Genomic DNA, 13,694 nt, shown 5'->3' with positions numbered 1-13,694 from the left:
CCCATGGTGGTGATGTTGGATGCTGGTTGTTTGGGTGTTGACAGGTGTCTTTTATACAGGTAACGAGGTGAGGCAGGTGTATTTGATGTAGATAATTGGTTGGGATTGGGGCTGTGTCTTAAAGAAAGACTAACTGGCTTGTAGGAGCCAGAATACTTGCTGTTTGGTAGGGGGTCATATACTTGTTTTTCCTCATCAGATGGTTATCAATTTTTATAAATTCATATGATGTGATTTTCTGGAATTTTCTTTGGGATTCTGTCTTTCACTGTTAGAATGTACATATGATTAAAATTGTAGATCGTTGCATTCTTTGTAAGTGGGCAAACCTGCAAAATCAGCAAGGGGTCAAATACTTTTTTCCCCCACTGTATATGGATAAAACGAAGCAAAGAATTTGCCTCTATGCTTTTTAGTTATCGAATTAATCGATGAATTGTTTCAGCCCTAAGATGGTCTAAAACAATTACTTTAATAATTGATGAATCTGCTGATTATTTTGTTGATTGGTGGTTTGGTCTTTAAAATATCTAAAATACTGAATACTGCTAAATACAGAAAATTTTCCCTGGTCACATCTTTAAACTGCTTCTTTTGTTCAACCAGCAGTCCAAACCAAAAAGATCATTTGTTTACTGTAATGTAAGACAAGTATTACCACTAACCCTTACTTCTGAGATGTTGCAACCATAAAATATTTGACATTTTTGCTTTTAATTGATTATTAAAATGGTATTATTAGCTGTAAAAAAAAAAAAAACAATTGATATGATGTTGTACCTCTTGGTGATAATGGTCTTGGTTACGTTCTTGGAGCTGTTGTTCTTCTCCTGCATCAGCTTTCTGATCTCCTGAGGATCACAAGTGGTCAGAGGTCAGCAGGCAGGTCAGAAACTCAGCAACAAGTAAAGTGTGCTTACAGGCTACCACTAGTGTGTAAAAAAAAAATTAAAATAAACAATAATCAAAGTTCGCTAAATCGGAATGTATTCCTATGTCATTTTGTGTTTTATGTAATTGGATATTGTCTTGATCTTCTGTAGGGCTGGGTATCGATACGTGACGGCTGGGACGATACTGACCAGAATGTGTCTGTCCAGTTTCAAAAACTGTCAAGCACCAAATTCAAAGCATCGATTCTCTGGGCAGATTTGTAGTCATGTTACTTGCTTTTTGATCAGATAGTTAGAGATTTAAATTATAATCTTCCCAATTTTAGACAGTATTTTATTTTGTCAAAGTTTTCATAACTGCTTGTGTTTAGACAATGTTTAACAATCGAACATTTTGGCTTCTATTGTTAAATGAACAGAGAAAGTGTATCACAAATCTCACATCTTCTCAGTATGCTCTTCTTCTTTGGTCACTTAAATGCAAATGACCTTTAACCAAAACACACATCTGTTTGTGTGAGAACGCTTTACCAAAGGTATGCCATGCCAGCACCCTGAGGTGACAAAAACATTCCTGACTTGAAATTAACTGCTTCAGTTGGTGCTGCACAAAAACAAAAATAAGGTTAGAATGCAGCTGGACCTGAAAGGTGAAAACGAAAACTAATTCATGAAATACTAAAGAAACAAGTCAGCTCACACACCTGCAGGTGTCCAAACACTGGTTTTTTCCAGCAACAAGCTGGCTTGGTTTTCATGAATTCTATACTTCATTCCAGGCAAGTCAAGCACTTTCTTTCTGCATGACCGCATGCACGCTCGCACATACAACTTGGGTCTTATATTCCCAGTTTTTTCCATTATTGGTTTCTGTCTGGGAACACAATCTGAAGGCATGTGTTTAAAAGTATAACCCAAACCACAAATATGAAATCTGACCAGTCAGAAAGACCCAACAGGTTTGCCTCATTTGAACTACAGAAGCTGATCACATCAGATTCAAATTAATCTTTTTAGAAATGAGTACATTCATTCAACATCATGGAGAATCTAATTCTCTCTTCCTGAGCAGTAAAATATTTGGCTGAAGTAACACAAGAAACACTGTTGGTGTGTTATGTTGCAGACCTCTTCCTGTCGGGTGATGGTGGTCTGTCGCTGATCCAACATGGCGAGCAGCTCTGAGATTTTCAGCTGGAGACTCTTATCTGAGGACGACTTGGAGCTGCTGCTGACCTCGGTCTGGATCGTCGTTATCTGCGACTGGAGGGAGGATGGAGAGAGATGAGGGACATTTAAGTTGTTCTTACAAGACATGTTAAGATATAACTTGTGTCTCTTTAGCTGATTTTCTTTTTTGTCTTTTTGTTTGCCTTGGATATAAAACTAACGTCACTGAACATACACAGGATATTCTCTCAACACATTACCGTTTTCCTGAAAGGCAAGATAGACAAAACAGTTGAATATGATATACTGAACAAGAGTGGTTCAACGTGTTTTTAGGTACAAACTAGCATGCTAACATTTGCTAATGAGCACTGAACACAAAGTACAGCTGAGGCTGATGGGAATGTCATTAGCCTTGCAGGTATTTGCCAATAAATTAAAGTATTGCACAAATTTAAATACTGACCTGATGACGGCGCTTTCCCCAAGTATTCACAAATCACCCTAAAGAGGACACAACTTTCTGAACCACATTTCATGGCAATTTATCCAACAGTCTTGTTTTATTCTCACCCGCAGCCTCTGTATCTCCTGGTCTTTTTCTTCCCTCATGGAGTTGAGCTGCTCCTTGTACTGACGTGACAACTCCTCTGTCTTGATATGCAGGGTGGAGCTGCTGCCTTGGCCTGCCAGCTGAAGGACAGATAGATGAGGAAGGAAGAAAAGAGAAAGAAAATCATCATCCCAGCTGCAGAGTTAACATCATCTGCCTACTATTTTTTTATTTAATTTATTAACTCCCCTCTAGATTTGTCCCAAATGACAGATGGCAATAACAGAGGCACTTTATTTCAGGTTGCTTCTAAAAGTCAAATATCACATAACTGACCACCTTACAACATCATATGCTGCCATATTATATATTTTTTTCTCTAATTAGGAAAATGAGGTTGATCAGAATAAATCGTCATTCTTTAAGTAAGTTTATACCATTTGAATGGTTTAGATAAACCTTTAACAATGACAATATAGAATACCTCTAATGCTTCTTCCAGATACTCTGTGTGTATGGGCCTGTCTTATTTCCCAACTTTGTGCCTCCTCGATCCCTCAACTCCTTGTGGCGCGTGTTAGTCCCTCCCACCCGAGATGCGAGCTCAAGGAGTCAAGGAGGAGACGTGAGGAGAGACGAGTCGAGAAAACAGGCATTTAGCGAAAGGAGATGTCCTTGTCTCGACAATTAAATATGACCTGCTGCACAGCTGCATCATCTGTCCACTATTTAAGCTGTGTATCTCTGTCAGAGCAGCCGACCAGCTTTTGCCACTAAAGGCTACAGATCATATCTTCACAATCCAGAAACATGTCTGTCAACATTAACACGTAGAAACATCTCGAGGTTCCAATAAATATTAAAAGCATCTGTTGAAATTGGTCACACATTACAGTAGCCTACTGTCATGCTCTACATAGAAGTACAGTAACTTCTTTTTTTGCAGCGCCTTTTGCCTGAAAACAGATCACTTTTAACCCCTCAGCCTGATGAGGTGATGTTTCATCATCATGAATTAACATTAGATCCTGACTGATCCGGTCGGCGTGTCAGGAGATTGTTAGTCATTAATATATGTTGCTGTGGCTCGTACGTAAATGCGCACAGCGTCTCTGCAGAGGCGCTTCACCCAGCCAGCCGCATCCACACATCACATTCAATAACATCAGTGGTATCAAATTGAAATGACTCCAGCAAGCCTCCTAGATCCTTGTTCCTCCAGGTGGATTTTAGGAATTGAGATGTCTGAGCTGAGATTGATTTCCGGGTCACGAGCTCGAGGAGGCACACATTTGGGAAATGAGGAAGGCCCTAAATGTGTATTCTTTCTGCACATGCTCGGATTTCAAAATCACAGTGGGTGCCAAGCGCTTCACAAGTCGAGTTTTTTCTTCTGATTATTGACATTGGAACATGGGAACCTTAATCATTTTATTAAGCAATATAATCCTCATTTGGATTGATTTATGTCATGAAGGGGAAAAAAAGCTGGCTTGTAAAATGTACTGTAACCGCAGCTACTGGTAAAAAAGCCAATTTACCTGCAGGCCACTTGCACCTGCACCTCGTCTCCAAATCCACGATAAACATCTTTCCGGTCAAGTATTTATATTTTTACTCACTGCTCTACAGGGTCTAACCATGAATCCTTACAATTGCACTTCAAAACAGCTCTGTGTGCCAGAAAGTTATTTTTAGGTGATAATTAGCTTGATGTCTTCTAAGATATATTTTGGTAGAATAGTCTTCAACAAACAGGGAGGGCGAGACAGGTGATGTGTGCTACCTTCTGTCGGAGCATCTCATTCTCCTTCTCCAGCACCCTCATCCGTCCCTCCACCTCTTTAATCTTGAAGTCGCGGTTCGACTCGGTGCTTCGGCTGCTCATGAGCTGGCTCTCCAGGGAACGCTGGGCGGCGGCGGTTTCCTTCACAGACAGCTGTGACGACACACAGGAAGTCAGAAACACTTAGATTCAAAAATCAGCTGTTGCACTAATGCAGTCTAATACGACAGACCTGCAGTACATCCTACACGAGGCGTGTTCAGTTTTTGTTGAAACCGTTTCAGAGAGCTGTTGATCATCTAGGATATTTTACTGTAGATGACTCCAAAACTGTATGATTGAGGTTAGACTAAATATTACTCTCAATACTAAGAGATATTTAATGTTTAAATAATAGATAAATACTACAGCACCAAATTCTGATTTTGAATATACATAGAAAATAAAACTCATAAGTACTTGTCTTCCTGTAATGCCAAACTTTAATGTTATAGGAGAAATTATTTCTATAACAGTAATGCATTACTATGTATAATTCCAAATCTTATTTTCATAGTTTTAGGCATCTTTTCTTAGTTCTGACCTTTTAGTCCCATACGCACCAGCACGTACCTTGAGATCCTCGGGCAGAGGTCTGTTGTCTGTTCCAGAGTCTCGACTGAAAACTAAAGGGGACAGAGCGTTTTCTGTCAGGGCCCCGAGGCTCTGGAACAGCCTGCCCGAGGAAATCAGGTCGGCTGAGTCAGTGAACTCTTTTAAGTCCCTTCTTAAAACATACTTTTATAGGAGAGCCTTTCCCGATCTTATTTGACTTTATTTTATCCCTTTTATTTTATTCTATTTTACTTATTTTATATTTATCTTAAACTTGTATTTTAGTCTTTGCAATGTTTTCTTGCTTTTACTTGTTTAAGCACTTTGTAACTTGTTTTTGAAAAGTGCTCTACAAATAAAGATTATTATTATTTTCTATCAGTAATAATAAGGGATGCACCGGAAAGAAAATTCCTGGCCGTAGCCGAATATAATTTGCAGAATACCGAACAAGTACATTCAAGTTTTTTCCTTTTATTTTTGCTTTTTTTTTTTTTTTAACCACTGCATAAATTAAATAGTCAAAATGTGCTTTTTACTCAGTGTTTCCCACAGGATTTGTAGAGACTCTGGTGGGGGGGTCCGGGGCCCGAAAGGGTCCGTTAAAGTAAATTACATGTGTCCGTTTACTTTTAATGGACACGTAATATGTTTTATACTTTCTGTGAATATAATCCAATTAATCTTATTTCCATCCTGTATAGACACTTTATTTTGAAAACCGGACGTTGTCACATGTATCCTTGCGTTAAATTCATCCTGTCTGACCTAGTTTGATAAATAATGTTTTATGTGGTTCTCGTATCGCGTAACATGAAGACTTCACAGCCTCTCTTCATGTAGGACTCTCATACTGCAACACTTGTCTTTGTAAAGAGAGAAACTGACAGGATAAAGTCGCTAACCTGCCTGTCAGCTCGCTGTGGGCCATTTCAGTGGATTTACCACAAAAGGCTTGAATACGTGTGCACTAGATTAATCGTCTTCTCAGAAACAAGAAAGTTGTAAGAAGGTAGTAAACAAATCCCTGCAGGTTAGCTAAACTTATGTGGAAGAGAAAACAAAGGTGAACTGTCTGTTTTAAACATCCATCACAGTTTACAGCCCAACTTCCTCCTTCAACTTTGACCTACCAGACTAACACTAGTATTTTTTTCCTGTGCAATGACTAATTATTAAAACAAGTAAATACATCTACAGTGACAACATCAATACCCAGATCATTGACTTTACAGAAAACGAAAACACACACACACACAGACAGACACACAGTACCTGGAGCTGTCTGTTGTTCTCCCGGACGGCCTCCAGGAGGCTGTCATACTGCCGAGCCTGGTCTATTTTGAAACTCAGATCTCTCTCCAAAGTCTCCTTCTCGCTCTCCAGGCGCTGTGACCACAGACAGACAGTCATATCTTCATGTTAACAGTAATGAGTGGTCACATTTTCTCATGTTTATAGCTGGTTCAGTCGTTTTTTTTTTTTTTATTGTCGATTGTACGTTTTGATGGAGGATTGTGTTTAAATTATTACTATGTTTTATGTCTGTCTCTTTTTGTTGTTTGATTAAAAAGAAAAGAAAAACTTTTTCACAATACCAGCACATATTTCCATTTGCTCCCTTTTGTCTGTTTGAGATGCTAATTGATTCTGTTCACGAATGCAAACACACATTAAAACTCCACCACACTGTATTAACAATTATAATTATGGAAATTGCCATTCATAAGCTGTTATTATCTGGCCTGAAGCCTGTACATGTCTGTCATTTTTAAAGCATTCAATTAGCTCACACAACAGTGAATATAATGTTTTGTGCAGGCTGTGGCCCTACTGCTGTACAGATCTTGATCCCTATGTACACTTTATTTGTAACCAGCCATCCTGATGGATGTTGTATTTGGTTGATTTTGTTCACATACATTTAAGTAAATACAGCAGGAACTGGGATATCTTGCTTTCAAATGCTTAAAAAAAAAATTCACATCTGTTCTATGAAAATATGAACATCAAGGGAGTCTTTTGTTACTGTGCAGGAATTACGCATGAACAAATTAATCAAACAGGAAGTTAAAAGAAAGTCAATAAAAGTCACTATTACAGTCAAATAATAGTGTCTTGATAAGAGGTACCGTCTTGATATCAATGTCAAATAATTTACATTTTATGTTCCTTTGTACTTAGTAATAATAATCCAATTAGACATTTATACATACATTTTGCTGAAGAAAATCTTGATTTATTACTTTTGCTAAAGTAAATTATCCAAATAGTTCTTCCCCCACTGCTAAATATTCAATCCTTCTACAATATAAATGTGTTTTTTTCCTTTATACTCATAAATAAGGTGACCAGGAGGACAAATTACATTTGTATATTATTTTTAAGATAAGCTATTTTACTTTTGGTCGAATTTGGTCGTGTTGCTTGTCATGTAATGAATTTTGTCAGCCAGTTTAGGGTGATCTGATTTGTATGCTGCTTGATGTTGCTGACGTGTTCATTTATGCAGTCAAACGGGAGGACCTGGCTCCTTTTCAAAGGCCACAATTACAGTTCAGGTTGTCAGAGTCAGCCGTTGGGCCCGCAGAGAGCTGCACATAGCTCTGTAATCATCCCAACTCACATTTCAAACAGATATTTAAGCTCATGCTAGAGGGTGCCGTGTTAAAATCTGAGTTATGGTGATAAAACTGGGACTCAATTAAACGCCTCAAGCATCTCTTGGCCACATAGAAATATTTTTTTTGTCAGGTGGCGACAGGTCTTACCCGCAGGTCTTCTGACATGTGGAGGAGCTCCTCTCTCAGACTGCTGAAGGTGGACAGCAGTAGGCGCATGGTCTTATCTGCAGTGAGACGAGTCTGAGAAACACACACAGAAAGATGAGTTATCACCAGAGAGGGTTTAGAGTCCTCCTCCTCCCTGAGAAATAATATAGTGAAAAATTCAATGAATAGTCGGGGCATTTATTTGCTTCAACCACTGAACTCACCCTGCCTATTTATGGGACAGGCCTTTAATTCCTTTCTCATAAAACTCTTTCTTAACAAATATTGTAAATATGCTACTATTAAATTGTTTCTTTAAACCAGTATGAATATTACTTGGGCTATTTCATCTAACTTGTTTATAGGGCTGGACCCAAATATTCGACCGTTGGGGACACATTCGATTTTCAATTTTGAGATTTGATTGAGGTTTTTTTTTTTTTTGTTTGTGCGCCTGACCTCCGCCGACAGCAGTGAACATAACGCTCCAGTTCACATCAAAGGGAAAAACAAAATGAAGTCCTTAGCTCTGCGGGAGCACTTTAAACTGAGTGATGACAGCAGTCGTGTGGCAGTTGTGGGGTTTATTAATTTTACAATTGCTTAATTTCATTACATATCAAAACAGTCAAATTTCCTACATTTTAAAATTAATCAGTAAACTGTAGGCTGGAAACAAACAAACAACAACGCAATGAACACATTTAAATATTTATAGCCTATTAGGCTGAATGAATAAGATGAGCATTTAGTAGGCTATAATAAAAGTTAAAAGTGAATTTAACGTGTTAGTTTAATTACTGGAAATGCCACTAAACTATTCCCGGATTCTGCGATTAGCTTCGACTAATCGCTCTTAATTACTATCGAAACTTCGACGCTCAGCCCTACTTGTTTATCATTCTAGCAAGTCTGAACTGTTTCCGTAAAATTAACTGAACGATTGAATTGTGGAGAATCTACCTGATCTTACGATGTGTAGCATTAGAACTAGCTCAAGCGGGCGACCCACTCGGCTTTAAGAGGTTTTATACATCCAAAGAACTTCTATAAAACCAGACCTGGCGTGTCATTTATAAAACTGTGCGTAGGAACCTCATTAAAAGTGTACGTGTGCCCAAAAGCCAAAAGATATTCAGACTTCAGACTGAAATGTGGCGCATGTGAGGGAGCTCCATGTCGAGATTAAAGATTAAGATTAAACCAAATGCATTCCGCTTGTTTAAACATTTATTTAGGCTACACAAACAGTCCACTCACTTAACGAGCCTGCTGATGAGTTAAAAGAAATATAACTTCTTGTAGGCAAAATGACAATAAAATAGTGTTTTCCCTAACATGTTTTTACAAGCAGCTCATCACATCCACACGCTGGCGCACAGCGTTTGGCTCGATAAGGCAACGAACATGTGAGAACAATAGGCTACATGAAACTATGCACTGGTATTTCCTTGACTGACACATTGAAAACGGCATCAATTTAAATGTAATTTGTCCTCCTGGTCACCTTATTTATGAGTATAAATTGCAGTGCATGCAAGTAGCCTATTAATTAAATAATTCCTGATTAAACTGTACAACATATTTGAGGCTTCCTTTGCAGAAACAAAATCTACGTTTGTGTTTATGATCCTAAATGTGGGCTGCAAATGATCTTAAATTATGTTTTTTTGCGCACTTCAGGGTAAATTAATCAAACAGGTTAGGTTCGTTTATTCAGAAAGGCTTTAAGCCTATAATAGTAGGCCTGTTCATTTCAAACCGTTTCATCCTTCTGCCATGTGAGTCGCCGTTTCTCTTTTCTCCTTTTTATGTGCGTAGGCATGGTTCAGAGTTTACTTACAGGACCGCACATTCTCCCGTCAAGTTTGTTTTTTATAGATCACAACCTTTGCTTGGGAAGTGGCGTACGCACATTTCCAGCCCTGTTTTATTTGTACGCACCGTTTATAAATGAGGCCCCAGGCGTCTAATTGAGACTTGCAATCATTTGTCAAAACATGTGGCCACACCAGGCCAATAACACAGACAGGCATCTAAATTGGGACAAATACAGACATAAATAAATGTTGACACTTTATTTTAACACCCCTATATCCCCTTTGTCATTATATATAATGATATATTACAGCTATGGCATATCAGACATTCATTACTGTCAAACTGTTTTGGATGCTCATAGGAGAAGTCTGATTCGTAGACAAATACATTACATGCAAAACTACATGATGCTGTGATAATATGTATTATAACCATGTATAAAGCGTAATTTCTATTACAGGGAGTTAAATAAAATGTGGATCAAAAACAGCAAGAAAATATATTTTTAAAAATCATGTGTTGGATGCTTGTAACGCCCGAAGCAATGGACGAGAATTAAGATTTAAACGTTACACCTTCTGACCTGTGGATTCAATATGATATGATTGCAATGAAAGAGAATAAAGCCAAATGGTTAAACTACAAATACACAGCATGCGTGACATTAAAGATAAATAAATGTGAATCAACACAGTATGCCACATTATCGTCAATGAGGAAGTGAATTATAATTACACACAAAAAAAAAAAAAAAAAAAGTGGCGTTTTATGGGAATAATGATCAAAAGCTCTGGTCTCTCACTCACCTGCAGCAGGTAGCGAATTTGTTGTTTGGTCAGTTCAGTGGCTCCTTTGGGAAGCAAAGCCTCCACCTCCTCTTTCTCTACCTCAACACACACACACACACAGATATGATATGATATGACAGGTGGAAATGGGATAAAGGAAATCCTGTCAGTTTGAATAATTTCCACAGGTTTCTTAGAATTCCTTGTATTTTTAATTTTGAGAAAGTATTTGGTCCTTAAAAATGACAGAAATACAACAATATACACACACGAGAAAAGCACTGGCTGCATCAGTATGTATGTGTGCACATAAACAGTGAAGAATCAAACCACCAAATGTGTGAGAAAATATTCTCAAAGTTGTTTAGACATAAGCTCACGGAATGTTTTATATTTTTCATCCTGTTAAATATCCCCTCAGATTGTTTTCATAGATATTTATCTTGTAAGCTTTGATGAAGTCTGCTGAGCTCTTTTCAGATCTATTTATCAGATGTGTGTGATGCAGGGTTTGTGTCTCACCTTGTAATCATTGCTGGGATCCAGCTGGTGTTTCCTGTAACACACAGAGGGGAAAGACAAACAATGAGGACAGCAGCGTGACTGGAGAAAACTGAGTTGTGTGTGTGTTGCAGGGTGAACACGACTCGGATTGTGACTCACGAGTCTTCCTTTAAGGGGAATGTAACCAGCCACTGACAAGGGTTTGTGTGCGAGTGTGTTATGTCTTCATCACATTGTGAGGACAAAAGCACTTCACTCAGTAACAAGGGGATTTACCTCCCATCAGGGGACAAACATTCAGTAAAGAAGGTAAACTATTTATTTTAGGGTTCAGAAATTAAATTTAGCTTGAGGATGGGATTAGGTACACAGGGTTTTTCCTGGCTCAGAATGCGCCTTTGGGGGATGACCATGCGCGACAGTAAGCATGAACGGTACACGTAAAGAAAAGGCAATGAATTACCTGATGACCAAAATCTATGCATTTTCTTGTAATTTCTGGCCATTTGATTATATTTATAGGTGACATTTGATTTGGATAGTCTGCCTAGTATGTAGTTTATATAGTATTTTTAACATTTAAACAGCTTATTTAATAACAAAACTTTGATTAGGGTAAATGTTTTTGTATTTATTATAATTTCAGATCATAGTATAAGCTACTATATAGTTTACCACAACTATAATATTAATTCTAGTTGTAAAAAAATTATTCATTTAATTGATGTGCTAGAACGCTAAGGGCTAACTTGTCAATAATCATAATAATTATAAGTTTATGTTCTGCTTGCTCAACATTTATTTGAATAATTGCTATTTCTTGATAAATTTAAGATTTGAAATGCTATATTTTTTTTTAGCATTTTGGCACTGGAGATTAAAACAGCTAAAATGGCTTTGGGGGGCGCCAAAGATTCCTCTATTCAGGACAATCCCTGGGTACAGTATGTAGCAGCAGTCAGATTAACTATAAGAGGTGTTTATGTGATGTAATTAGTATGTAATGTAATCATTCTATATTTTTCTTAATGCCTCAGTTCGTCTCTCAACCCTACCTTGTCTGTTGCACTCAGCCCTAAGCCCACTGGTTCCTACTGATGATGTACATCTTTAAAATGGGTCATGAATATGTAGTTTCATTTTATTTTTAAAAGCTGAGTGATGTTCTAAAACAACTGGCCACTGTAATTTTTAACAATCGTTACCCAAACAAGAGGCATTTTTGTCTGTGGGACTGACTCAAAATAAACTCCAGTGTGTGCACTCACAGTGAATACACAGACAGTAATTAGTAGGATCAATTCACTGTTGGTTTTGGGCTTTTCATGGGATTTGTTGACGATAAGGAAAATGTAGAATATCACCATACTCACCCTTTAACAGCTTGACACTGATTTCAACCGTGTTGCAGAGCCCTGACTGGGAGTCAACACAGCGGCCACAAATGTACAGAATACTAGTTCATGTGAGTGATTTGGAGCCTCACGTCATTCGTGGCTGACAGAGAGGTGAAAAGTTGGGAGGATGATTAAGATCTTACGGTTAATCTCTCTCTCTCACACACACGCACACACTTCAAAATGACAGCACATGAATCAACAGGGTGGTAACTTGATAGTCAAAGACATCCCTTTCACAACCTGCAGCTCTGAGTTGTATCTTGCGCTCATTGGCTGCATCAGACCACCTGATGTCATGTCACCTTCCCTTTTCCCAACCCAGGTTGCCTGCCTTGTGCAGAACTTTCTGGTGATGTTACATTGTGAACAGATGACTCCCAAAATTGACTTTTCCACCTCAATAAAACTTTACTACTCTATAGAAGTATAATCTTCACTAAAAACATATCTACCTTTTCAGGTAACAACAATGCCTGAACTGAAGTCATTTTTTTCTTTATTAGAATTTTCTTTTTTTGTGCCAGGTTTTCAAATAGAAAGGGTTAAGGGGTTAACAATTTCCTCAACATAATTTATCAATGGACCTCCATTATGGCACCTGCTGTGTTTGATATTATGAGGGGAAAAAACCAACCGAAACTCGCCATGACCTGTTGGAGCATGCTGTTCATTATAGCGGCCAAACCCAGCGTCTATCTCCATGACAATATCCATCAATTTCTACAAACGAAACTGTATGCCAGGATAATAACATCAGACTGAATGATATCATTAAAGTCACATAAAAATCTATTACACTGTATGAAATGATATCTGTCTGTCGTTGGTTTTATCCAATAAGAACATTTTGCAACAGTGACAGAAAGCTGTCTTTCTGACTAATACAGTCAAATAAAGCTCTGTTTTAGGGAGGTAATGATTCAACTTTATTTATTTCTAATATTTTTCTACCCCATTTATATCAGTACGGTAGACTAAATACTAAAAACGCACTCTCACACCACAAACTGAAGCCTTCGAAATGATCAAAAAGTTGAATCAACGCAAACTTTCAACAGAAACTAAACACTTCAACCTTTATGAATGTGAGACTGCTGTATAAGACTACATTTGTTTTAGCTAGTTGCACCTAATAAACTGGCAACTGAGATTATGTGTATGCACAGAAAACACATATTGCATCCATCAGGCTCTATTTAATATATATTTCTAACATTGTTACTGTTAAAATCCAATGTTCAAAGCCTTGGATGCACAAGAACAAAAAAAAAACAAAAACAAAGGTTTTCTCACCATTTCGTGCATTTTGTTTCGGCTATATTATTTCTCATATTGCTCTTTTCTTTCATTTGAATGTATCAGTTAAGGTGCATCCTTTGGCAACAATCTTATATTTAACAATTACAACAATACA

At 37.8% G+C, this 13,694-nt stretch overlaps 1 protein-coding gene and 1 long non-coding RNA gene across 3 annotated transcripts in view; one reads left to right on the top strand and one right to left on the bottom strand.

Moving 5' to 3' along the window:
* LOC123962772 overlaps positions 1-3,441 on the top strand; it is an 82,916-nt gene extending 79,475 nt beyond the window's left edge. Inside the window, exon 3 of the long non-coding RNA XR_006823062.1 lies at positions 2,020-3,441. This is a non-coding gene — a long non-coding RNA (uncharacterized LOC123962772). The remainder of the gene's footprint in view (positions 1-2,019) is intronic.
* pof1b (POF1B actin binding protein) overlaps positions 1-13,694 on the bottom strand; it is a 43,445-nt gene that overhangs the window by 8,679 nt on the left and 21,072 nt on the right. For both annotated transcript variants that reach the window (XM_046039092.1, XM_046039093.1), the window contains exons 4-11: positions 10,899-10,932; positions 10,395-10,475; positions 7,768-7,860; positions 6,272-6,385; positions 4,403-4,555; positions 2,637-2,756; positions 2,022-2,156; positions 781-851 (exon numbers count right to left, since the gene is read on the bottom strand). In XM_046039092.1, coding sequence (XP_045895048.1) covers positions 781-851; positions 2,022-2,156; positions 2,637-2,756; positions 4,403-4,555; positions 6,272-6,385; positions 7,768-7,860; positions 10,395-10,475; positions 10,899-10,932 — 801 coding nt within the window. The remainder of the gene's footprint in view (positions 1-780; positions 852-2,021; positions 2,157-2,636; positions 2,757-4,402; positions 4,556-6,271; positions 6,386-7,767; positions 7,861-10,394; positions 10,476-10,898; positions 10,933-13,694) is intronic.

The sequence above is a fragment of the Micropterus dolomieu genome, linkage group LG23 (assembly GCF_021292245.1).
Source record: "Micropterus dolomieu isolate WLL.071019.BEF.003 ecotype Adirondacks linkage group LG23, ASM2129224v1, whole genome shotgun sequence".
In the NCBI taxonomy this organism is placed as follows: Eukaryota; Metazoa; Chordata; class Actinopteri; order Centrarchiformes; family Centrarchidae; genus Micropterus; species Micropterus dolomieu.
Note: the sequence above shows the minus strand (reverse complement) of the source record. Positions and strands in the feature narration are given on the sequence as shown.